Below are 27,466 nucleotides of genomic sequence, written 5' to 3' on the forward strand. Positions count from 1 at the left end.
ATCACAGGGCACGTGATTGAACAGCATCATTCAGGGAGACATTCCTGGTTGGTAAGGACGCACTTTTGGAGGCCAATTTGAGCCCAGCACAAAAAGCATTCCTGCCTGTGGGCCAGTGAGCTTACGTCACAATGACCGGTATCGGATTTTCACCAAGACAGTCATGTCCAGCTCCAATTACTAACAGTTAAAATGAAGGATTTAAGGACAAAATGTTGAAATGACACAATAACACAAATGTGTGTTTTTTTTTTTAAAGAAAAGCGAGAAAACCAAACTGAAATATCAGCCCAATTTTAAAATGTATCATGATTGCCCCCCCCCCCCCCCCCACCATTGTTTGTTTGACGGCGCGGTGGTCCAGGTAAGCCGTCGCCCTTGTCCCTCAGCCAGTCCAATATTTTTCACGGTAAGCCCTCCTCCACTCTTCTCCAGTGCTGCTCTTTCTGACTTAAGTCCACATAAGCTCCCACTTGAGCGCCGTAGGCAGTGCAGCAACAGGGATGATGAGGTTGCCTAGCGACGTCTCAGTCACTGCACCTGAGGGTGTTGGGTAAACACCCTGAGCTTGCCAGAGGGAACCGGGGAGAAGTAACATCACCCTCTCCTTACTCTGACACATTAAAGCCACTGCTTTGGAAATGTCATTTTCTTTGCTACCCCGGGGTGGGCTTATACTTTATCCATTAGTCAACAACCTGGTGGGACCGGCTCTGCCGGGATACGTTTCAGGATGTAATGATTGAGTTATGGTTTTTGATTTGTTTTATCAACTAATCGATAACAAAACCACAACGAAATCACAACCCGTTTCTGGAAATGTGTTTTCTATCTTTAATCATAATCATAATATTCATCAATCATCAAATTAGCAGCACGCCTGTAGTTTGCTAAGGTTGGTTCACACTTCCCAGGTGGGTCAGCATGAGGGGCTAAGAATAAAAACATGAGTACACAAGAGTACGAGGTTGGCGGAATAATACATAGTAGTGTCGCTACTGAGGAAAGATTGTATTGTAAAATACGGTTAGACTTGGCACAGTCACAGTTGCACAACACTTACATACGACTGATGTAAAAATACTGGGGCTGCCATATAGACTTTGTGTACTTTCACCACTGACCTCTGACCCAAAGAAGCAGGAAGGCATAAAGGGAGAAATAACCCGTCCATAAAACTCATTTAGATTAGCCAGAAACTGCTCATTTCTTCCTCCTGAGAAAAAAAATACTCTGAAATAATCAAAGATGGACACGAGAATGATGCGTTCTGTGATTTACTGACCGCATTTCATCATCCCCAAACCCACTGACCTTTAACCACTTTGATTAGGCTTTTTCAGCCGCATGCATCAGCGGTTTGGGTGTGTTTGCGCCTCCTAACAAGTCCGTCTCCGCTCCAGCGTGTGCGTGTCCGTGACCTGGTGGCAGCAGGGTTAATGCCGACTTGAGTACTCTTTTGTCACGAGGTCCGGCAGGGCGCTTTGCTTTGGCCCGCAGATGCTATAATAGGACCTCTGTTTATGACTGCTGTTGGAACGGTTAGCAAGTATAGTCGCACCTGCAAGGTATTGATGTGGGGGTTAATAGCTTGTTGCCCTCTTTAATGGAGCCGCATCGGGCCTGGCGGCAGCAGTGGCGGTCTGCAGGAGAGGAACCTTCCCTCTTACAAAGTCATCGCCTGTGTGCTGCAGGATGGGGCAGGTCCCAAAATGTGTTGAGCATATGGGAAATGTGTCCCACGCACGGCGATGCGCCACGCTAGCCTGGTCTTACGGGGCGGTGTTGGATGTCAGACCGACCCACGCAGTCACAGGACACAACATGAGGCTCAAGACAGTGGCGTCATTAGGCCTATTTTAATTGAAATGATGAAATCTAATGTGGGGGGGGGGATTTATTTACACCAAACTACCCTCAGTAATCACATTACTGCCATAGGATGGGGGGGGGGGATAATTACAATTAAATTTGCCTTTTTTATTAAGGTGTCAGCCCACCTAAAATGTTCTTAAGTCCCCCTAAATAATTTGATATTTTTTATTGATTTTCAAAATTTGTTATTCTACAAAAAATATCTGACAAATTTCATATAATAGAGCAAAAGCAAGCTAATAAGCAAGCTAATAAGCAGGCTAATACTAGCCTACTACTACTACTAGTAGTAGTAGTAGTAATAATCAGAAGAAGAATAATGATGGTAGTAATAATAATAGGCTAATTACAAATATAATAATTATTATTATATAATTGTGTGTACTTGTGTAAACGTAATAACTCATTCATAACTGAATTATGCAACCTAGTGGGGGGGTGGGGGGGCAGGAAATGAGCAGAGCTTCAACGAGGAAGTGCTCTTTTCTTTGCTACTAGCAGCTAGCAAACACCCACCCACACTGCACAGAAGAACAGAGGGTCATCAACTCCAACCACTATGTCACTCACGGAGTCATCAGTGTTAACACGGGTCATACCGGGAATTCCACACGCACCCCCCCCCCCCCCCAACACGCTACCCTGCACTTCCTGCTGGTGGTGCCACATTCACAGGAAATGAGCAACAGAAACGGTGATGACGCCGCCATTATGGAGTCAACGAAGGAAGGAAAGCAGGAGACCATCTTTAAAGTTTGACGCGTCGTCTTGAGCTTTCGACGCCGCACCTCAACTTTCATCATCGCCAGCGTCGTCGTTCATTATGAGCAGCTGGTCTTAAATATTTTACCATTTAAGATGCCTTTAATAAGTAAGATTTTCGCCAGGGCTGCACTGTGGCCAAGTGGTTAGCATGCAGGTCAGCCAGTCATGAGATGGGTGTCCTGGGTTCGGGTTGGATGTTTGTTTGCATGTTCCCATTTAACGAGAGGTGTTTCTCGTTAAGTGTGACCACATGGAGAACATGAATATGAATGAATTAGCACGCAGCAAAGGCACAGAGTAGAGACATGATATAAGACACAAATGAATGATATATGACGCACCTTTCATCAGGAAACAAAGAAAACAACACTCCATTAGAGCGTTGATGTCACGCTGGGACTAATCGCCTTTCATCAAGCAGACGACCTGAAAGCTCGCCGTTCCTCGCTGTCATGTTACTGTAATATCATCATAACATTTACAAGAATAATCCCGGACACGTGTGGTGATCAATTATGTATCTCTACTAATGACTTTGCTATACATCTATTATTCATCCCCAGCTCGGCTGTCCTCCTGGAGAGAGGCTGGCGGAGGGACATGGGGGGGGGCAGATGGGAATGTACCTAAAGGACGTCAGGGTGCGACTCGTGAAGCGGAAAAGAATCATCTTTAATACCGGAGTCGCTTTCCCTGGAAGACATTTAACCTGCAGCTGAGGGGAGGAATTTCACCCAAATGATGAAGACATGATGAAGACACTCTTTTCCAGGCTGGGATGGAGCATGTTTTACTGTTCCACATCCAATTCCAGCCTGGAATGGAACATGTTTCACTGTTCCACATCCAATTCCAGCCTGGAATGGAACATGTTTCACTGTTCCACATCCAATTCCAACCTGGAATGGAACATGTTTCACTGTTCCACATCCAATTCCAACCTGGAATGGAACATGTTTCACTGTTCCACATCCAATTCCAACCTGGAATGGAACATGTTTCACTGTTTCACATCCAATTCCAACCTGGAATGGAACATGTTTCACTGTTTCACATCCAATTCCAGCCTGGAATGGAACATGTTTCACTGTTCCACATCCAATTCCAGCCTGGAATGGAACATGTTTCACTGTTCCACATCCAATTCCAACCTGGAATGGAACATGTTTCACTGTTCCACATCCAATTCCAACCTGGAATGGAACATGTTTCACTGTTTCACATCCAATTCCAACCTGGAATGGAACATGTTTCACTGTTCCACATCCAATTCCAACCTGGAATGGAACATGTTTCACTGTTCCACATCCAATTCCAACCTGGAATGGAACATGTTTCACTGTTCCACACCCAATTCCAACCTGGAATGGAACATGTTTCACTGTTCCACATCCAATTCCAACCTGGAATGGAACATGTTTCACTGTTCCACATCCAATTCCAACCTGGAATGGAACATGTTTCACTGTTCCACATCCAATTCCAGGCTGGAATGGAAAATGTTTCACTGTTTCACATCCAATTCCAGCCTGGAATGGAACATGTTTCACTGTTCCACATCCATCTGAGGCATCTGAGTCAGCGGCATAGAAGATAGATGGATGGATGGCGCTGCAATGCTGCATCTGTCCACTAGAGGCCGCCAGAGGAGCCCTGCTATAGTTGCCGCACCCTGGCAGGCACCAATGAATGAATGCTCAGAGGCAATGCATCATGGGAAAACCTTATTATACTTGTTTTGTTCATTTTAAACTCATGTTGGTACTTGTTTGCATATTTCTTACTGATACCTTTTGAGTGTTAAGTTCCTGTGTGATGATTTAAAGTTATTTGTGTAATGACACCGTGAGGCAGACTGTTATGTTGACTTCCTGCCATTTCCTACGGGTCCACAGTCTCATCGTGATTAGTGACGGTTTCATCACTGACTCAGACATCACAGCATTTAGTTGTGAGGAAGTAACTTAGCCATGGATTAACAAATGACCGGAAGTTGAAGACAAGGTGACAAGTTCTTTTCTCCCATGATTACCTCATATTTCTTCAGCTTCTCTGAATCCAAAAATAGAATCCATCCCTCACATTTGTGTACGTCAGCTGAATGAGAACGTAAACACCGGACCCCTAAACAACCGTTTAGACATCCAGCATCACCAGCAACATCCCGTAGAGTTGTTGCGATTGGAGCGGTCCCAAGATGCAAAGCCCACCATGCTCACCAGGGCCGTGGAGGGGAAATGGAAAGCGTAAGAAGAACACGTTGAAAGAGGAGAAATATATTTCCAACACATAAGACGCTGGCTGCACGCCAGCAGTCAAATCTCAGCCTCCATGTTTTGTTCATCAAGTAGACTTCCTTCATGCTCATCGTCCAGGGAGGCTGCAAAGACCCCCCAGTTATACTTCTGTCATGGCAACTGTTGACCTTCATGACCTTCTACCAACGTGATTAACATTTGGAGGTTTGGGAGCCAACCGGTACCCAGTGATGTCTCATGAATCTCATCCATAAGCAACGTCTTTATTATGATATTATTTATTATTATGATATCTTTCCTGGAAATAGAGGCAGAATAGAGCCACCAGATTATGGGAATAAAGTCAGAAACGCTACGAGAAGAAAGCTGAAATATTTGGAAAATGTAAAAGAAAAAGAGGAGCAACAAGAAATTGTCAGTAGGAACCAAAACTAAATAATTTTTAGCGCCATAATCCACTTCCTCTGGACCACTAAATGATTCCTATCCTGGACACTCTTAGAGGTCAAAGTGCTTTCTAGTTGCTGGGAGTGGCCAAAGCCATACTTATGTTACTTACTTACATACTTATGTGACTTATGTTCAAGATCCAACATCCTACTTTGACCTGAAAGCTCCAACCACAAGAACAAACCTGGCGTGAGATCTGCAGGTGGACCTGACGATGCTTCCAGAGCGTCCGTGGGGTTCACCTCAGATCCTTCAACTCTCCTCTAATGTCTGCACGCTGAACAAAATTTATTTTCAACTTCTTCTCAAACATTTTCCAATGAAGTGCTTTGGCCCTGCTCTTAAATCCTCCTCCTTGCCCCCCCCTCCCCCCATCCTGCTAATCACTTCTCCACACGGCCTACCTGCAGATCGCCACCACCTCATTTTTCTCCTCGCTGACTGCCTGGCTTGCTCTCCGGGTGTCTCATTAAAGGCGCTCTATCTAATGAGATTACGCCGTGGGGATTAATGGTGTGGCTAATTGATAGACATACAGCCAGAGAGGATTTAAATCCTTTAAGTCCCTGGTGGGTTTTTGCCACTTTGGCTGAGTAATTGAAATCACAGGAATGGACACAAATATAGACCCTGACCCCACATGGCTGCACCCCCGCTCTGTTTTCCATCCAAGAAGTGGGAAAAACTTCCATCCCACGATAAGGGCCAACAGTCCGAAGAAAAATGACTTTTTTTAACCTTTTTTTCAAAGTCACACAAATACAACAATTCCACTTCTGAAATGATTTCATTTTGACCATCAAGTGACTACTGGTGTTCTACGGAAGGTGGGGACAACCCCAAGGGCCCAGGACTGACAGGGGCCCCAGTAAGTACTGTAGCGACTGTCTATCTTCCGTACACTTGCGTTTCCAAAGTCATCCAGACTTCCTTATATGGTCTGCAGACTGTCTGCCGGAAGTCCTCGGGAGCGCTTGGGAGTGTGACCAATCACTGCAAAGTGGGCGTATCTGGAGGAGGGCCGGGGGTGCAGTAAATTAAACAGACCACCGAGCTCTTAAGCAGGAAGTCAATGGAAACCCTGCAGGAAGCGCTGCAGGACCTGGAAGCTCTAGAAAGCTTTCTACGCGGGTCATTGCATCTATCTGCTCTATAGCAGTCCACAACCTAACATTACAGAATACATGGAAGTCAAAAAGCATATTTGGATGTTGCACTGCACCTTTAGTGACCTCGGTGTGGCCTCGGGAACGCCAAAGGCTGCGTTGGTCACCGGAGAAATAATGGAGGACAGCAATATTCCCAAATGATGGATACATCCTTTAAAAACACGTCTCCTTTATTTGTAAAGCACACATCCAATATCTGAACCAACGATAGAACAACGGCCTGCAGACATAAGCTGTCAATCTCTTTTGTTCTTTTGGCTTGAGACCAGTGGGAGGAATACGTACTGTCTGAAGTACAAGTGGGTGGCTCTATAAAAGGAGTACTTTTTAAGTACTGTATGCAAAATGTCAAATAAGAGGCTACAGACTCTGTAGGCAAGCATTGGAATCTGTATTGTAGTGTAGAGATGAACAGAAAAGCAAACCACATCAGAAGAAAGAACGTTGGCCCCAAGGAGAGCAACGGGAAAAGGTGACGTCATGGATACTTCCAAAAGAGGTATGTTACAGTATTTTATTTTCTCAGTGTCTTTATACAGAGTATATCCATACAGTTTCTACTTTCACATTCTCACCACATACTAATAAGTGCTGTGAGGAAAACAATTTGGAGAAAGAAAAAAAAAAACATGCACCTTAATCGTGTTTGTTGGCCTGTAAAAACGGGAATGTTTGTGGAGTTTCGGGAGGCCTTCATTCCGATTCCGAGTCATTTCAGGTCCCCGCTTTCGTCCGCTCATGCCTAGAAGTACGCTTACACTGTGGAGAAAGCAACACGAAACCAAACAGGGCAGGCAAGCATCTCAACATCAAGGCTCCTAAATTCCAGAGTCCGCAGAGGAAGGCAGGCGTTCCCGCTAATTTACAAATCCCAAACTACTAGAAAAATGGCGTCGCACGATGTCGGTTCATGACAGCTGATCTTTGTCCGTTTGGCCAACGCTTGTCGGGTCATCTGGGGTGGGATCTCTAAGTGTGCCCGGATTGGAGCCCCCCTCCCGGACCTGCGAAGGGAAAGGAGATTGACAGGCAAGATTGGCGCGAGGGGGGGGGGGGGGGGCGATGATAAGATAGGACCTTCCCTGTACTGCATGAATGGCAAGCGATCCTGAGATAGCAGGAGTCTGATAGAAAAACACAGCACAAAAGGCACTTTATAAAATGACAGTGCTTCTGTTCTAAGGAAATTCAAGTTGAGAGCGTAAAGTCCGAGTCCGAGTCCGAGTCCGAGTCCGAGGGCATCTTCCCACAAACATTCTCTTCAGTGTCAGACTAAAGCAACAGATTGTATGTTTGTCGTTGAAACAATCATTAAAAGCAGAAGTTCAGCACGTGTGCCTCTCAGTGCCGCCTTGATTCGTCCCCAGGCAGCTCGGGGTCCAGCTGGGGTCCAGCTTGGGGTCCAGCTTGGGGTCCAGCACGGCGAGAGAACATAAAAACACCACCCTACAAATTTGCCATAGACAAGTATAAAGCCAGAACACAGTTGCCGTGGAATCGATGCTTCCAGACTTCCGGCGAGCCAATGCGGCCCGTGCGAGGGTCCGCTGCCGCCATGTGGGCCTGGGTCACGTTCCTGGCTGCGACCCATTCAAGACCCCGAAGACCCCGCACCCTCCCCCGCCCCACCTCCGCTCTCAGTCATCGTCCCCTCCTCCGTAGAGGTCAGCCAGCTTCTTGAAGCGAGGGCCCCAGTCGTTGAGGTAGTCGTAGTCCTGGTCCCCTGAGCTGGTGGAGTTGAGTGAGCTGACCGAACCGGCGGTTGAACCGTTGCCCTCGTAGTCGAACACCAGCAGGGAATCATAAGGGGGGGCTGTGGGGTCGTTGTCTGCCGCCCGAAGACCCTGGAGGCACGAGAGAGGTGAGTTATCGCCCAATGTTCCCATAGCGACCGTAGAGTAGTATCCTACACCGGCCAGTATCCTTCCGCTAGGAGACAATAACCACCAGGAAGTACGCTGTCAATGCTAATACGGAATAAACGGTGGTAAAATCAGTAGACGGTCTTAACCATAACTTGGTTTTATATTCTATCAGTGCCAAAATATTCTAGTTCCTAATGTTGAATCATACTTCACAGAAATTCATTTATCAGGAACCAGTCAAACACAATAAATGAGGGACGACTGTAAACCAAAACATTCTTTAACTGAGGTTCTACTGCTGTTCTACATAGCGTGACTATCATAAATGGAAGTGGTCTGGTTTTCAGGGGAGCTAAAGACCTACCATGGAGGCCACTACTTCGATTACCCTGATAACCATTCACATGTCACCGCTTGAGGGGGCGTGTCTTGTGGGTGGGTGTAGGGGGCTGGAGCCAACCCTCAACCAATGGCAGCAGAGTATGACGCCGTACCCAACTTGATATTTATTGAGTATTTTAGCGCCTCACGAGGATCCAATATCATTTCAAAAGCCCCTGAAATTTGGAGAAAATTTGAAGACCCCTTTAACAACACCGCCTGTGTTTTGGAAAATCCAGAAAAGGTTTGTGGGATCCAGAGTCGTCGTCTCCGAGCAGAGATTCTGGTCTACAAAGAAAAGTCCAAGAACTGCATGGACCGTCATACATCATGAATGAAGTCGCCGATATCTCCAGGGTGGGGCAGGCTGGGTCGAACGGGATACTGCGACTCGGGGATGACGGGCCTCTCATCCACCCTGCGTACTCCTGTTGGCTTACTGATGATGTGGTCCAAAGACTCTGGTTGCTGGAGCTGGCTCAGGTCGTAGTCCTGGATCAAGGTCAGAAAAGTGGGAAGTGGGAAATAAACATCAAAAAACTTTAATTCCAAATCAGACGTCACTATTCAGTGGCTAGCATGTTCGGGCGGTTACATTTGTTGTTTTAGTCGTGCGGTGGCTAAGCGGAGCTGCTGGTTGGGATTTAAAACATAAAACAAGCCAGACGAGGATGCAAAAAACTTTGATTTCATTTGAACGTTTTTGTGTCTTTCAGTGTTTAAGAGCAAGCCTTGGAAAAGGCAGCCCACTCGGAGCAATTAGAAATAATTTAGCCTCAACATTTGTTCCGTGCTACGTAAACAGCTCGACATCCGCACACCCACTCAGGCGCACAACACAAAGCCCGGCGAACCCATTGGCTGCTATTCATATGCTAATTACTCTGAAGTGCTGGCAAATTAATATTCATTGCTGCTTTCTGGAAGGCTAAATTCATGTCTCATTTGTCAATAGAAATAGCAACACGCTATGTCACAAACAGAGCACGGCGGCACCTGTTGAACCCCCCCACAGGGCCAGACAGCCCGACGTCGTGCGTCTTTATTCAATCCAACCGTGTGCGTAGGAGTTGGGAAGCAGGACAAATAATCAATGTGCGCATCAGCGATTAAGGTTTTGGGCGAGAAAGAAAAATATTACGATATGGGCAAAAGTATTGGGACAGCTGGCTGTCAGGAAAGATAAGGTGCAGCCACAAGGTCCACTTCCAAGGAAGACCTTCTGTATCATTTTGGACAAGAACATCCATGAGGCGGGAGGTCACCACCGGGGATTTTGACCCCCCCGGTTCTTCCACGTCTCATCCTGTGCTGATCTTCTTCTTCTTCTCGGTGCGCTGGGCCGTAGAACGGTACAAGAGAATTTCCCAGCACGTCAACATTATTAGCAGGCGTATCCGAGAACATCACAGAACATTCCAGATTGAAGAAAGCGGAACTGCGGTAGACTCGCTCGGAGCAGCAGCCCTCGCTTCAGCGCAGAGAGCACATTTATCTCGCTGTGAGAAAAGCATTTTCTGCTCCACACAAAGCAAACCTGCAGTCCCGCTGACCTCAATTTGCCAAGTCTTGTTCAGTTCTACACCACCAGGGAGTTCTTCTCCGTGTTAGCGCTCTTTTATTTGAGGAGGTAATGGAAGTTTTGTGTTCAGCATGTCAGGGACGCATGCGTCTGATAACGGCTTTTTATGATTTTGGCTGGGGGTAAATACGCTCGCCGTGTACCTGATCTTCCTCTCCTCCGCCTTCCTCGTCGTATTTGAGAATATTGTCTCTGACATCGTCTTCGGGGTCGATCAGCAGCGGCTTTGCCTGCTTTTCCTTCTCCCTGCGCTTCATCCACACCACGAACAGGAGCACCATGCCTGCAGAGAACATCAGGAAGCAGATGCTCGCTTACAGGAAGTCGTTGGAGCACGCAGACGCACAAATGACGCAAAAGTCAAAAAACTCCACAAAACACAACAGAAAAGGCGAGTTCGATGCTGCCATCACAGGAATCCTACAGGATCAAAATAAATGCAAAGGAAAAATCCCGCAAAAGCCAAAAACACACACAACCCCCCCAGAAGACTCGTTCATGAACAAACCCCCAGTTAGCCAGCTAGTCCGGATCATTCCTTGGAAGTTCCACTTCCCACAAATAAATGTTATGATGAAAAAAATGTGTGAATGAGTTGGGAATAAGCGGGTGTCCGCTGTGACCGCATGGCAGCCCCCCAGGGTAATACAAGTCAGACATCTGTCCCATAAAGGAGGCCCACATAGCCAATGGCTGCCGGGTACCCGCTGGTACTCCCGCTGGTACTTACTGAGCAGCACGATGATACCAAATAGCCAATGGCTGCCGGGTACCCGCTGGTACTTACTGAGCAGCACGATGATACCAAATAGCCAATGGCTGCCGGGTACCCGCTGGTACTTACTGAGCAGCACGATGATACCAAATAGCCAATGGCTGCCGGGTACCCGCTGGTACTCCCACTGGTACTTACTGAGTAGCACGATGATACCAAATAGCCAATGGCTGCCGGGTACCCGCTGGTACTCCCACTGGTACTTACTGAGCAGCACGATGATACCAAATAGCCAATGGCTGCCGGGTACCCGCTGGTACTTACTGAGCAGCACGATGATACACATGAGTATGGCGATGATGGCCCCCGTCCCGAGGCCGGCGGCCGCCACGGCCCCCGTGGCGCTGCAGTCCCCGTTGTTGTCGCAGGGACACACTTTGATTCTGATCATGGAGCGGTTGGACAGTTGGGGGTTCCCGGAATCGGACACAGTGATGGGAATCTCGTACACGCCGGCCTCCAAGTAGGGAATCCTCAATCGGAGCTGAGCGTGGTCACCTACGGGATGAACACAGAGAAAGATTGACGCGTGGATACGTGAGGATGAAAGACCGACACGCAGCATCAAACATCCAGCATGCATCCGTCAGTCGCAGAGACCCGAGTCCCAGCGGGAGAAGAATCCAGGTGATGGGATTTGTCCCGAAGGCAACAGTTGTGATCCATCCATCCGGGTGGATCAGTTGACAGATGGGCGACTGGGGGGACAAGGAGATGAATGGATCTCATTTGTCTCCAATGATAGATCACATGTCAACCCCGGATAGACCCGGTATCGCTCAGCGTGAGACTTGGACTCGGTTCCAGGCGTGATGCTGCTATTTATTTCATTTTCCAATCATTTCTGCATCCCGTGTTTTACGTTTACGGATTCATCCCGCCACTAGCATCTCGGAATTTGACCTGACATGAAATAGCAGGCTAATTACCGCTAAGTCTGCTAATGGTCCAGTTGTGGCGCACGCTGGGAGGAAAGGACGGCAGGTCAAACCCAAACGGTCCCACGTTGGGGTCGGAGTCGGCGTCCGAAGCGGTGATATTTATCCTGGAATTGGAGCGTGCCCGTTGACACACCTGGGCCTCCTGCGGGATCAGTACTGGTGGGTTGTCGTTCACATCGTTCAGGTAGATCTGGAGGGTTCCCGTCCCGCTGGCTTGGGGCGAACCTGCGGGGAGGGGGGAGGGGAGAGGGGGCCAATTGATCAAATGAGGCAGGAGGATAAACACTCTGGGGGGGGGGGGGGAGGAAGAGGTGAGCTTCAAATGAATGCAGATGGCATGAAACAAGAGAGGAGAGTTTGAGGCCGTCTGGAAATGAGGAATTCTCTTATCTTTCCTCGGCACTGCAGGCGGACACGGACTTTGACGAGGAACGCCGACTCGAAGCGGCACAGCTGAAGGATTAGCTTATGGGAGACGTTGGTGGAAGTTTTCTGCAGTTTTACCAAAATACACTCCAGCCAAAGTCAAATGCCCCAAGGTCGTATAATTTGGCGAATGTAAGACGTCATCAAATTAAAGGGATTATTTGCAACGGGCTTAAAGTCACTTTTTTTTCAACCAAAATAAAAACACAGCCAAGACTGGTTCGGAAGAATGTTGTTACGATGAAACGTTGCCAAATCACTACCATAAGCTGACATCAACGGGGGTGTGTCATGTGGGGCGTGGCTTATGAGGGCGTGATATACAGCGGTGGGAAAAAGCGTTTATCCCCTTCCTGATTTCCTGGGAAGGTTCACCACGGTTCCATGTTATCGCTGCTTGTGGATATTGGCTCTCACTGTGGTTTGCTGGAGTCCCAATGCTTAGAAATGGCTTTATAACCTTGGCATGGAGGCTTGGATAGTTTTTCTAGTAATTTTTTTTTAGTAATAAAAAGTTTCACTAAAAAAATATTAGTTTTTGTTGAATGCGTTGTCATCGACTAGTATTGACATTTGCTTGATGGTCTGAACCATTTAAGTGTGGCAAACACGCCAAAAAGGGGGCAAACCTGTTGGCGCCCTCCACTTCCTTTTACACACATGTGCCAGGTAAGAGTGTCCAAATGCTAAATGCTAGCTACAAAATGTCTGTACATTTAATTTCCGGTTTGATGTGTTGCCATTATTGTCTTGAGTAACAATGGCGGGGTCAAGCAGGGGTCAAGCAGCCTCCCAAATGGAGGTGAGGTGGTTTCATCTACTCCCAAGACTACGCCTTTCAAAGTAAAAGTACATGTGCTGCTCTGCTAAACAAACAGACTACGGCGGAGCATATTGTTGCCTTCATATTCTGTTTGCCAACCCCCCCCCCGCTCACACGCTGTCAGCAAGCTGCACTAAATTACTGATGCGGTGCGAGCACGGACAGTTTTCACCCGCAGCCCATCAACGCCACTTGGACCGTGTTTTCTCTGAGAGACAGTAACTTGATGCATCGACGATGCCGGGGTCTGCTGCCACGGCCCCCCCAGGCCCATTGACCGTCTTGTCAGCTCTGATTGGATGGCGTCTTGTTGCTTCCTCTTGCGTCTTGCTACACTTGAATGGATAAAAACCATCTCAGTCCGAGTGGATCATGTTGCCTTGTTGACTGTCGGCACGACAATCGATAGACGGATGACACTTTCAGCATCAGCTGGCGTGCCTCAGGGTCACGAAGCCTTAAACTCGAACATCTACGATAACATTGTTTCTATGGGGGGGGGGGGGGGGCACCGCATGCATGCACACAATCACAATTAGGTACTGAAACAACATTCAATCTATAATACTGGATAACATGTAACGGTCGAGTGGTTAGCGTGCAGACCTCATAGATAGGAGACCCGTGTTCAATCCCACCCACGGCCGTCTCTGTGTAACGGGGTTTTCTCCAGGGACTCCGGTTTCCTCCCACATTCCAAAAACATGCTAGGTTAATTGGTGACTCCATATTGTCCATAGGTATGAATGTGAGTGGTCCAGGGTCCGGGGTGTAACCCGCTTCTCGGCTGAAGACAGCTGGGATAGGCTCCAGCACGCCTGTGACCCTCGTGAGGATAAGCGGTAGAAAATGAATGAACGTAGTAACATTAGTAGTATTAGTATGTATGATGTCACGCCCCCTTCTGTCAATTCTTCATTGAGTCCCATTATAAGTTACATTTATTATTATTATTATTATTATTATTATTATTATTATTATTATTATTATTATTATTATTATTATTATTATTATTATTATTATTATTATTATTATTATTCTTGTTACGTTCAGAATGCATAAAGGAGTTTTTTATAGTTACCCAATCTAATGGACTTTATTGGAAATGACTTTGCTTCCTTCCGTTCCAAACAAAATAAAAATAAAATAGCCTTGAAGTGGCTTCCGTACTTCCTGTCTAGTGTTGCAAAAAGCTGTAAAAACTTCCGCCATAAAGCGGGAAACAGTTCAAACAAGTGTACAAGTTGACAGGTGTCACTAATTTAAACACTCAGCAACATTTGTGGGGGTCCACGGTTGACATCATCACCATGACAACCACAGTCATCCTCACTTACCAGACTTACCATTGTCGAAGGCCAGAAAGGTGGCCTCATAGACGTTGTTTTTGACGTACATGGACTCTCTGTCAAGCAGGGCCATCGTGGTGATGTGACCGTTGGTCCTGTTGATCTTCAGCCAGTTGGCTGGATCCGATAGCTTGGAGTATCTACAGAGTAGGTACCACAGAGATGAGCGGGTCGTTACAACTTTTATTCATGTGACGGCCCGACAAAATACACATTTCATGGTGAATACTAATAACTGTACATTCAGAAGAGAACATAAAATAAATCTAAAAAATGAATGAATGGAACCCGTTGGCGATGCAGACTTCTTGTACATCCTGGTTAATTTTAGTGATGTACTTTCTTTGGCCCCATGGCAGGTTATTTAGCAGTCGCAGCAACGTGTAGACCATAAACGACACAGTGCTGGTCTAGTTTTAATGGTCTAGTTTGGTACGTTCAAGACTGAAGGAAAACCTTCAAACAAAATTTGAGGAAAAAATTGGCAAAAAAAAAAATCTTGGGCTTGGCAAACCGAGGTTTGAACACCCAAACTACATGAATGAACGTTAGTTTGCCAGGCGTATGAAAGAGGAGCTCATTTAGAAAAAGACGAAGGATGAAAACCTGGCATGAAGCACACGTCGCTGCTCCTCATACCTAGAAGGAGTGACAGCTACTCCAACCGCTTTTGTCACTGACGTCGATGTCAACGGGGCTGAAAGCGACACGTCCAATTACAGGCTGCAAATCCAATTAGCGGATCCAACATCAGCAGCGAGTGAGAGGAGATTCTCGCTTGCTTCAACTGAGAAATCCTAACTGTCTCATCAGGAAGTAAAAGCATTTCAAACACAGCGTGGTCGGAAAACCACGGGCCAGGCATTCCCAAAGCAAGTGTCACAAAAGCCATTCCCAAAAGTTGGGAAAGGTGTTGTGGTTTAATGTTCATGTTCTCGGCGTTCCGAAACAAATGGAGGTGGAGGTGCATTTTGTCTTCTGGGATAAGATCGGCTGGTTAGCGGCCGTTTCGGTTCCAGTCAGACCTTCTGGAACCGACGTTAGCGATGCTAAGCAAGCTTGACTGCATTGCAAAACATTCCCTGGACCCACGGAACCCGAGTCACATCCCATCCTGCTCAGCTCTTATGGTCTAAGCGGTGCTACCTTATTCTCCGCAACAAAGGAAACGTCCAAAAAGCAATTTGGCATCATGGCGGGTGTTTAAAGAAATACTTTTTGAGCATCTCTGATTCTTTTGTGTGCGAGTGCGGAGGTTCAAGCAAGGTCATCCAAAGCGCGAGCGGCAGCAGCAGGAGAGACAGCGCCGTCAAAGAAGGGGGGGGGGGGGGGGGGGGGTGAGCATCTGCCGACAAGCTGCTTCGGTGGAGACAGTAGCGCTGAGCTCCCACCACTAAGGAACCGCACTGACGAAGAAGACAGGAGCTGCTTCTTCCTTTTCGTAAATGGCGACACGGCCGCTGTGGTAGGCGGCGGTACGGAGGTACGCAGTGGGAAGAGATCATCTCGGCGACATTAAGAAAGATCACTAGACCTTGGAGGGCATGTGGGGGGGGCAGGGTCGATGCCTGGGTGGCACGATGCCCATTGTGTGTCAGCCCCATTAGAAAGGATGGACAACGTAATCAATAAGGAGGACAGGAGAGGACGGGGAACCGAGCAAGCGAAACAGACAATGTCCCGCTCGCTTTAGGATGACCTCCTCAGTCCTCACGCCAGCCGTTGGAAGTAACCACTTCTTAAGTTGGGGGGAGGGACGGTTAGGAAGAAGGATCCACTCAAGGGAACAGGGAAGGAAGAAGGAACAGGGCTCCCACGGACAAAAGACCAAAACGTGTGAAACGTTTTAACACCCGAATAGGACATCCCAACTCCGCTTGTAGCTCAAAAGTGCGCTAGGCTAGGCTACGCTTCATAAGTCGCCGAAATAAACTCACTTCCTGTGCAGCAACGTCTTGTTTTTACGTAGTTTAACATTTGATTCCCATCCTGTTGGCCTCAAGGATATTGGATTTGTGATGTCATCGTTCTGATCACCTGACAATCTGATGGACGAAGTGGTCCGGGTCCTGAGCAGAGAACACAGTCAGGGTGGTCCCCGCCGGAACACCTTCCTCGAAGCGGATCATCTTGGGGTTCACGGGGAAGACGGGGGGCTCGTTGACGTCCTGCACTGAGATGGTGACCCCCGCTGTGGACTGAAGGGACGACTGGATGCCACTGGCCAGGTGGGCTTGGTTGGACACGACCACGGTCAGCATGAAGGCCCGGTTCATCTCAAAGTCCACTGGCTGGGGGGGGGGGTGGAGTCAAGAGTTTTGGTGAGAGCAGCAACATAAAACCAAAAGACGATGATGATATTGTCATATTGATGATATTGACATATTGATGATATTGACATATTGACGATATTGACATATTGACGATATTGTCATATTGATGATATTGACATATTGACGATATTGACATATTGATGATATTGACATATTGACGATATTGACATATTGATGATATTGACATATTGACGATATTGACATATTGATGATATTGACATATTGATGATATTGTCATATTGACGATATTGACATATTGATGATATTGTCATATTGACGATATTGTCATATTGATGATATTGACATATTGATGATATTGACATATTGACGATATTGTCATATTGATGATATTGACATATTGATGATATTGACATATTGACGATATTGACATATTGACGATATTGTCATATTGATGATATTGACATATTGACGATATTGTCATATTGATGATATTGTCATATTGATGATATTGACATATTGACGATATTGTCATATTGATGATATTGACATATTGACGATATTGACATATTGATGATATTGACATATTGATGATATTGTCATATTGACGATATTGACATATTGATGATATTGTCATATTGACGATATTGTCATATTGATGATATTGACATATTGATGATATTGACATATTGACGATATTGTCATATTGATGATATTGACATATTGACGATATTGTCATATTGATGATATTGACATATTGATGATATTGACATATTGATGATATTGACATATTGATGATATTGTCATATTGATGATATTGACATATTGACGATATTGTCATATTGATGATATTGACATATTGATGATATTGACATATTGATGATATTGTCATATTGATGACATTGTCATATTGATGATATTGACATATTGATGATATTGACATATTGACGATATTGTCATATTGATGATATTGACATATTGATGATATTGACATATTGATGATATTGTCATAATGATGGTATTGACATATTGATGATTAGGGTCCCTTCCAAAATGTCCGTTTCTCTCACCTTAATGACAGTCAGCATCCCCTCGTTGGTGACAGGATTGGTACGGATGGTGAAATGGCCGGAGGGGTCTCCACTGACGATGCGGTACACGGCGTTCCAGTTGGGGCTGTGAGGCTGGTCTCTGTCCACCACGGTCAGGTTGGCCACCACCACGTTCACCTTGTTCTCCGGAACCTCTCCGGAAAACTACACCACAAGGCCGAGAGCAGGAGAAGGTGATGCGGATGCCATCCATTTCTCACAACCAACCAACTTACCACATGTACATATTTACATTTTGCCATATCTCCCCCAATATGGAACTTGATGAGTGTAATTAAGGCGACAGCAGGGAGTCGTGTTTCACTAATGAGCTTCATTAAAATTAAATCTGAAACATGTCCCTTCTGAACGAAGCTTGGTGACGATGTAGTCGGATTTTCTCAGCTTTTCTCGCTAGGGATTTACTGTATCTGGCAACAGAGGGATGGCTAATAAAAGGTACACACACACACACACACACACACACACACACACACGAAGGACTCTCATTGTCAAACAATTATCCACATTTCCTCTCGTGATGAGTTCAACTTGTTTATGAAGTGTGTCTGCCAGCTGCTGTTCGCTAATGGCATCAGCATCATCATCACCATCATCATCATCATAGCAGCATCCCAGCCACCCAAATCCACCCCCCCCCCCCTTGGGGCCGACCTGGCTGCTAAGTGCAGAGTCCAACATTAAAAATGCATGTCCCGTCTCAGGCCCAGCAGCTCCTCCATTTCATCTTCACCTCCAGCTTTTAGCACAAACACGACCAAGAACCTTCCAAGCTTGTTTGGCAGCGCTGCTCGTCCGCCTCGGAGGCATACACAATTATGCCGACTGTTGGGGGGGGGCACCATCCAAAATTCTAACTCTCTAAACAGACTTTTGGAGTGTGGGGGGCAAACTAGATCCAATCGCGGTTAATGGCCGCTGAGAGCTCGGTCCTTTTTACGAGCGGAATATCAAATTGAAAGGAAGCAGAGAAAACAGGCGAGGCCTGGCTGGCTATACCATGAAACGTATTTGCCGCATTAAGCCTCCTCGCGTGGCGCTTTACATGCAAAATAAAAGGCTAATTCCGCTTTATTGTCAACACATCTTGAAAATTGCAACGGAATGATAGTGATTGAAAAATATATCTTAGTGCCAGCATCGTTTTTATGGGGGGAATTGTATGCGTTTAGCATGGCTAAAAGGCTAATGGTGGTAGCTAAAGCACAGTGCAGCAGTAGGAAAGGAAAAGACAATCTGGACTGGATTCATAACATATATATATATATATATATATATATATATATATATATATATATATATATATATATATATATGTAACATACATAACATATATGTTATAAGGCCTTCTAGTTACAAGGCCTTCTAGTGTCTGCCATAAGTCGGTCATAATAGATAGCATTATTATTTCTATATGCAGCAATATAAATGGCAAACTGTAATTGCTGAGTCATGCCGTCCTGAGTTGAAATGCGGCAGGAATAAATAAATAAATAAATAAATAAAATAAAATAAAATAAAATAAAATAAAATAAAATAAAATAAAATAAAATAAAATAAAATAAAATAAAATAAAATAAAATAAAATAAAATAAAATAAATGGGTGTCATGAAGCTGCTTGGTGATTACACCACCTACTGAGATACCATGCAAAGGTGAAATAAAACAAAAAGAAAATGTCCATAAATATATTTATATATTTATATAAATGACAAATGCGAGGGATACATTTATATTTTTGGTTATTTTACTTTGATTGTTGACAAAGACGGCAAAGTTTCAACGAGATCCACGTGGATGTTCAAGGTGGACTACAGCGTACAACAGAAACCGTGTATTAAATAGTACACCATGTACACCACTGCAATATCATGCAAATAATATCTGCAATATTACATTTGACAATTGTCACCAATGTCGTGTGTCTGTTAGCGTGAGGACTATAGTCTGGGGCCAGATGGAGACCAAGCCCTTGTGGGAGGACTGGCAGGCCAGTTTGGGGACTCCAGTCCCGCCAACTGGGGAGCTCTTATCAGAGCATGCGGCCGGAACTGCTTTGGCATGCGGTAATGGCAGTCAGGCCGAGGGGAGCGGGATCGCGGCGTGTGACGCTGATGCACGAGGTTCTGCTGCAGAAAGCATCTGTTTCCGTTTAGAATCTCAGAAAGCCAGCATGGGGACCTGCTGGGTGCCCGTGCATCAACATCCAACTATCAGGGGCGATTGGCCTGAAAATGAAAAAGGGACGCTAGAGCAAGTTCGGGTCCTATTCTGTGGCGCCTTTCTTGATATTAAAGTCGTCCCGCTGCTCGCCTGAAACGGTCAACTTATCACTCAGAAGGGGAACAAACTCCAACATCAGTGGGACAGGTGATTACACACTAAAAGGACAAATACTGCTATCATGCAGAATACTACACTACTACATCAAATCTAAACACGTAACTTTAGTAGCTTCTTCCAAAACAAGTGCCGCAAGGCATGCTAGGCAGCTGGAAGCACTTCCAGCTACTCTACAATATATTGATATTTATGTTTTATACTTTCTTTGGAATACTTGAAACTTTTTTTGAATACTCGATGTGGACCAGCCTCACCCTGACTCTACCCCCGGCGGCCCCCAGGTAAGTTGAGTCTGAAGGCCGTGTGCTACAGTATACGCCATATGTCAAAGATGCAAGTCGGGCTACAAACATTCACACGGAACCTCAAGCTAGGTAGACTTTTCTTTCTGAGCTGCATTTTTTCAAATCCAATAATATTATGTGTTCTTTAATTATTATCATACGGTGTTTTGTAATCTGGTATCCTTAACAATATAAGTCTAACTAAATTAGAGCAGTAGGATCGCCATTGAACAGTAAGCCTTACAGGACATAAAAACAGATGAATGCTCACTCACCGTCCTGACGGTCAGTTCCGGGGGATTATCGTTGATGTCCGTAATGGAGATTAAGGCGGTGGCCGTGTTGGACAAGCCAAAGTTGAGGTTTCCCTCCATATCCGTGGCCTGGACAATAATGGTGTACTGGGAGACTTTCTGCACAGACAAGTAGCGAGAAACAAGATGAAACGTACAGTTACTAATATTATACACCAGCATTGAAGCAAAACACCTACTCAGGCACGGAAACCGGCTGCAACACTGGCTCATTATCTGGGAGCTGTCCGTGGTGCTGAAAGTTCAGACTGCCCACCAGAAGTGAATGCAAACATGATTTATGTTGTGTACTGTATGACACCAGACCGTATACGCGTAGGTAGGAACCTACTACACACGCCTCACTTGGATGCACAGGTGACTCTCAGACTGGCCACAGTAAAAGGCCGCTGTAAAAGGTGTAGTTTTAGCGGACGGAACGGAGAAGTGCAACACAGACTCAGACTCATCTGGGACCAATACTCGACAGAAGTCGGCCTTTTGTGGACGGAAAAAGTTTTAGATCTTTGGGTTCAGCCCAAGACCAAGAGTGTTGCATTTCTATTTTTGTTGAGCGTACTTGGCAGGCAGTTGCCATCTTGGAGGTGCGTTCGGGGGTGGGGGGGTGGGGATCATGCTCTGCTTCAGAATGCCACAATACATGTTGTACATTTAAATGTACGCCTGCCTCCATCTTTTTTGGGATGTATTCATATTTCATGTATCAGTGCCCAAAGCAAGTCAGAAAAACGCTTGTGGAAGAACCCCATGAAAGACTTCTTGCCCAGCATTAATGATCTCTGACATCACAATAGTTGATATAAAATTCCAAACAACGGCCATTTCCCGTTTACTTCCATTCTTATGCGCCGAAGTTGGGGTCGTGGAACTTGCTTGTTTTAAAAGAAAGTTTTTGTGTGTCTCCATCCAAAGAAATCAGTATAGTCTGGTCTCCTTTCCCTTAAACGATCCATCTGGTGCCAGCCTTCACTGTGTCGGGTTGCATAGATAAAGGAGGAGAGAATGGACGTCAAGGACAGGTCAGTGTCGACAAAGCCTGCTGCTTTATTGAACATTCACAATGAATTCCACTGATGGTCTTGTGTTGCCTGGCTAGTTTTGGCTTCTTCACCTCAGGCTTGTGTTTTTAAAAGGTTTCACAACAAGCCCCGCTGATGTCAGGGCTGCCTGAGGGGAGAATAATAAAGGCGCTTCTAGGAAAAGATGAGAGGGCTATGACACCGCAGTCGGGTCAGGCGTTTCTTTTCATTTTTGTTGAGATGATTGAGTTTATTGTGTGCTCTTGGTCGGTCGCGTTTTCAACGTAGGTTTGATCTCTCAATGTACAGTATGGGTAAACGCATGAGGGAAAGCCAAACGTAGGGCAATTGAAGCAACTTTTCCCACAGGAGATCATGAATATCCAATTAATCCGATCACAAGGCCCAAAAATATGAAGAAGGAACATATTTTGTAAAAGATAATGACATTTTTACAAGCAGAAAATAATGCAAAATACATCTAAATGATGAATGACATGGATAATTAACCCTTATAAATAAAGTTGTGCTTTATTGAACTCTTGTTGAACACGGTGATGATTGAATGGGGGGGTGTGGACGCTGTTTCATTCTGTCCCATCCATTTTCGATGCTGCTTGATCGTCATTAGGGCCACAAGGGTTTGCTGGAGCCTATCCCAGCTGAGGCGGGGTCCACCCTGGACTGGTGGCCAGCCAATCACAGGCCACATATAGACAAACAACCACTCCCACCCACATACCTATGGACAATTTGGAGTGGACAATGAAGCTAGCATGTTTTTAGATGTCGGCTACAAACTGATACTACCCATGAATATACTGTAAGATGGCGTCATCGGGGGTTAGTTTGCAACTGTACTCGAAAAAGGTACACGTAACACTCTGGATTACGCAATTGAGCACATCCTCAACATTGCTTGTAAGGAGGAAGAAAGGAGGTAGAAACAGAGTTGGTCATCGTTATGTTTGCATTCCATGTCTATGAATCAATAAAGGGCTTCCCTGGCTGGAATCTGTCTATAGTGTCCCAACTGTAAATGAGGCCCTATCCATTACTCACTGAGACTGAGGAACCAACGCTTGGATGCTTTCTTTGGCCGCGGTTTGGCCATACAATAACTGAGACATATATTTAGGAGACATTTTTGTCGAAAACTGAATCGGACAAAAAACATGGCGTCTGAAGACCGAGGTTCTACTGTACTTCTGATCACATGTTGGTTCCACAACTCCTTTTTTCATTTTCTCCGACCAACGCTTTTTGGTAATTAAACATGCAGCTGATGTTGGATGGACCGCCCCATCAAGACCGTAGTGGACGTCAACTGAGATCGTTAAGATCTCCCTGAGTCATTATTAAGTGCACAGACTCTCATTAGTCCACACCCAAACAATCCTATTCATGAAGACGCATTTAGCAGCCTGACCTTTATTAGTGTAAGAATGAAATATCAATAACTTCGGCCCTTCATTAAGTACTTCAGACTGAACGAGTGGCTCAGCAGTCTCATTAAGAGCCGATCACGTACATCAGAACATAAATACGGTGGATACTGACAACGCAAAGCTATGATGGACCCCTCCTTCTTCCAGGCCGCCAGCAGGCGGAGCTCTGTCGTAGTCGGGAATGAGAGCGAAGCCTTTCTCGCAGGGTTTTATCTTTCATCAGAGGGTACTTCCATGTTTATGGACCTTCCAGGGCCCACGTGCACGCTCCAGTAAGAATGAACAGGTGGGAAACTAACGTACGCACACACACGGCCAAATTGGCCAAACCAGCTACTAAGAAGCTCTCTAATTAGTCTTTGGGAAATGCAAAGCAATTCAATCACAGCCTAGCACGACCTTGTCCCAAAATCCCAGCACAGACGTTCATCCCGATAGACAACGTCAAGCGGAATGATATCTTCCATCCATGTCGTCCGCATGCAAGTGCGTGTTTTACGCTGCTTTTCCACGACTGACTTTTCAGCAGGGTCACTTCATTAGCGAGTCAGGTCGTAAGCAAGCACTTGATCAGATAAAAACATAGCGGCTGCTCGTGGTTGTGTTTGCTTAAGGCTTAATTCACGGCCAAGGACAAGGTAGGAAAAGTAAACAAAACCAAAGAGCTCGGGGGATGGCGGACGAAGAACCAAAGGAGAGTGCGACTTGACTCCATGAGAGGGTGAGATTGATAAACAACCATTTACACTCACATCCATAACGCCGGGCAATAAAAACATGGATGCTTTTGGCTTATGGGAGAACTACAGTGACGGACGTGGGTCAAGACGTAAAATCCACACGGAAAGCTCTGAAGAACAAACCTGGGGAGGTTCCTGGGAGGCAACGGTGCTGACCATCACCCTGGTCATTAGAACAGAACACATCCTCTTTTCAGTTCTACTCTCGTGGCTTTCTTCGCTTGCAGTCGTCTTCACTCAGCTTCACTGTCATGTTTTTACCAAATATACTAATTGATAAATCATTCCTGTCCATTAGCATGTTTTAGCAAACTTCATGGCCTGAATCAAGTTAACATTCATAGCAACGACTTTTTAGTCTACTACATTGGCTAATATGAGTGTAAAGGTCACTATAGGGGTGTTATTCCATTTCTAGAGGGCTCTAACTAATAATGTTAAAATGTCACAAGAAGGTTTTTAAATTATAACTAATTATAATTACTATAAACTACAACTAAATTCAACTTATAAATAAGGAATCCCAGGTTGAGAAAATTCACTTGTCACAGTCGAGTCTGGAAGCAATTTAGGACTTGTGGTATTTCTATTTGTACAGTCCAGATCTACACACAAACCCCATGAAGACTGGTAGCCAATCGCCAGTCCGCCCCCCAGTTGGCGGGCACCGACAGACTGACAACTATCCATAATCGATCACACCGAATTCACAACATGTTCAAGTCCTCCATCTCCTGGCTGTGAGCAGCTCCAAATCCCCCCCCCCCCCCCCCCCCCCGCCCCCGCCCCTTTTCATTGAGTTTCATTTTTCAGATGAAAAAGTATGGTAATTATTCATCCTTTTTGTAGAGAGAAATAAAATCAATACTTAGACATGTCTGTCATATTAAGCGCAGCTCACAAACTAAATCAAACAGACATCACATCGATGCACCAGCAAGAATGAAGAACAACAGACCACCATCCAAATCACCATGACAACGCAGGAAGTAAACAGGGGCATGACCAACATGGCGCAGGTACGCAATCATTAAACATAAGAAAATGGCCCAAGAAAGAAGGTCAGATGGGTCCAAATCATCTGATATGTTGATGTCATAAGAATGGAACATGTTGCCTGGTGTTGAAAAGCAAACGTGTCGTTTAGCATCTTGAGCAGGGAAGAAAACCAAGCCAAGTTCAACACAAAATGATGTAAAAACCGTATTGTGAACGCCTTCTCCTGCTCTCTTGATTCAGTGACGGCTCCAAAACCACATCCTCCGCCTCCTCTTCATTCGCCAACCTGCTCACAATCCTCACGTGGACTCGCTGGCCCGCTCCCGTCCGTGGATGCGCTGCTGTGAGTTTAGAGACAATACGGCCCCCGGCCTGTTTCAAGGATGCGGACCCGCTGCCTGTTTCTGCGCTTGGACTCCAAAGGCACTAATGGGGCCAGATTGCAGGAAGCCATCCCCTGCAGGAACCCCAGGCCAGGCGGTCCCGCTCTGGGCTGGCATCCGCACGGCAGAGAGCCTGGCGTCGAGCCACATCACATCATGCCACACCAGACGCTTCCAGGCTGGGCTTCGTGTGGGATTGAGACATCCCGGGGTAATGAAAGACAGCGGCTCGCTTTGCCAGGACAGCCGCTGCTTACAAAAGACCAGTTCCACACCAGCTGTGGCGGCGAGCATGGCTGGGGCGCGCCATGTTTATGTCACGTGGAGTTGTGATAATTAGCAGCTTCCTGGTAGGCGGCGGCATGGATGCCACACCAGAAGAGGTCCAGCAAAACACCTTCAAGGGTAGACTATTCTCTGGTACGGGTATTGAACCCCCATTTATTGCAGGTAATTGGTTCCAGACCCATGATAAGTCAATTTCTGAGAAGTACGAGTCCTTATTTATGGATGGAATAGTTTCGTAGTTAGAGAATAGAAAACCTGTTTACAACCACCTAAATAGGGTCCTGAACATTATTAGAGCCCTCTGGACATGAAATAACACCCCTATAGTCATCTTTACTCACATTTCTCGAAATAGTAGACATAATAAGAGACTGAAATGAAACAACTTGTGCTCGTGTGATGAGCTCCTTTTAGTCCGTTTACACATTTGGATTGTTGAGATGCATCATTTAGGCAAAGAATAATTAGCATTGACTTAAATATCCATCTACGTGGACTAATTGGCTGTAGTCCAACCACAAAGTGGCGATGGAGGATGTTTACCACATGCCGCAAGTGTGCTGCTACTCTTCTTGAGCTATCCCAGTGGAGAATGGCGTGGAGACGATGATGTCACAGCGACCTTGGAGCTTTATTTCTAGTGTCATGACTTCATCACTCTTTGCGATTATTTATAGTATTTGTGTCAAATGATCATCAGATCAATTATAGCATTAGTTGTTGAGTTCTTCTCCTCAACGTTGAAGTATTTCTTGTATCACGAGAAAAGGACTAATGAGCAGTTGCAGTGACGTTAAACACGAATTACTCGGAAGAATACCACAATCCGTGGGAAAAGCCTGCAAGCGTCCTCCCGCCAGGATGATGCACACGGACAACATCGACATGCTCGTGTAGCAACGCTGGTAGCTTGTTGACTGGGGCAAGCGGGGGCACGTGGGGTCACAATGTGGGGGCGGATGAGCAAGGCTATTGGAGGAGAATGCTAACAACAATAATTGTCTTTCAGTAACGTCGAGGGAAACCATGGCTACGCTAAACCCATGTACCCCCCCCCCCCCACCTGCGGCTGTTAATTAGCAATGAATATTTGAATTAGACACCAGCGTGGTGGATGAGGATTAGCTGAACTGTGAGAGAAGGCGAGAACCAGCACATGAAGGTGTTTACATTGTTCACGCAGGAAGTATTCATGAATGGAGTGATCTTATGTCATGCTTCAGCAAATACCCCCACGTGAGTCTGGCCCTCCCCCCTTCAGTGGGGGGCCAGGGGGACTTTTGGGACTGATTCTGCTGTTGCTCTTTAGATTTTAACTTGAAGCTTTTTTTCTTTCTAATGATGCTCACTTCCCTGTTAAACCCAGCTTCCATGGAAAAGCGATGACTGGCTGGGTTTAGTGCTGAGCAGGACCGCCGGGACTTTTCAGAGTATAAACATTATGACATACAATCAATAGTGCTTTTATGGCCGCCCTAAAAGCCAACCAACTAAGTTATGAGGACCAAATTATAGTCACCACGACAGGATCGGAATTTCAATCTTTCCATTTTGGGGTTCCTGCGGCAAGAACGGGATGCACTGC

The 27,466-nt window shown here is 45.8% G+C and overlaps 1 protein-coding gene across 3 annotated transcripts in view; it reads right to left on the minus strand.

Moving 5' to 3' along the window:
• Positions 1 to 7,010: 7,010 nt before the first annotated feature.
• The window catches only part of LOC131135265 (cadherin-4), a 141,174-nt gene continuing 120,718 nt past the window's right edge, over positions 7,011 to 27,466 (minus strand). For 2 of the 3 annotated variants that reach the window (XM_058081085.2, XM_078794465.1), the window contains 9 exons: positions 20,966 to 21,103; positions 18,021 to 18,206; positions 16,697 to 16,950; positions 14,648 to 14,799; positions 12,050 to 12,286; positions 11,385 to 11,618; positions 10,489 to 10,628; positions 9,091 to 9,255; positions 7,011 to 8,361 (listed from right to left, as the gene is read on the minus strand). In XM_058081085.2, the coding sequence (XP_057937068.2) occupies positions 8,155 to 8,361; positions 9,091 to 9,255; positions 10,489 to 10,628; positions 11,385 to 11,618; positions 12,050 to 12,286; positions 14,648 to 14,799; positions 16,697 to 16,950; positions 18,021 to 18,206; positions 20,966 to 21,103 (1,713 nt within the window). In that variant the 3' untranslated portion in view covers positions 7,011 to 8,154. The remainder of the gene's footprint in view (positions 8,362 to 9,090; positions 9,256 to 10,488; positions 10,629 to 11,384; positions 11,619 to 12,049; positions 12,287 to 14,647; positions 14,800 to 16,696; positions 16,951 to 18,020; positions 18,207 to 20,965; positions 21,104 to 27,466) is intronic. The other variant, XM_058081086.2, reaches the window with a different exon arrangement.

Source organism: Doryrhamphus excisus, linkage group LG11 (assembly GCF_037039965.1).
Source record: "Doryrhamphus excisus strain RoL-2023G ecotype Guam linkage group LG11, RoL_Dexc_Guam_v1.1, whole genome shotgun sequence".
Classification (NCBI taxonomy): domain Eukaryota; kingdom Metazoa; phylum Chordata; class Actinopteri; order Syngnathiformes; family Syngnathidae; genus Doryrhamphus; species Doryrhamphus excisus.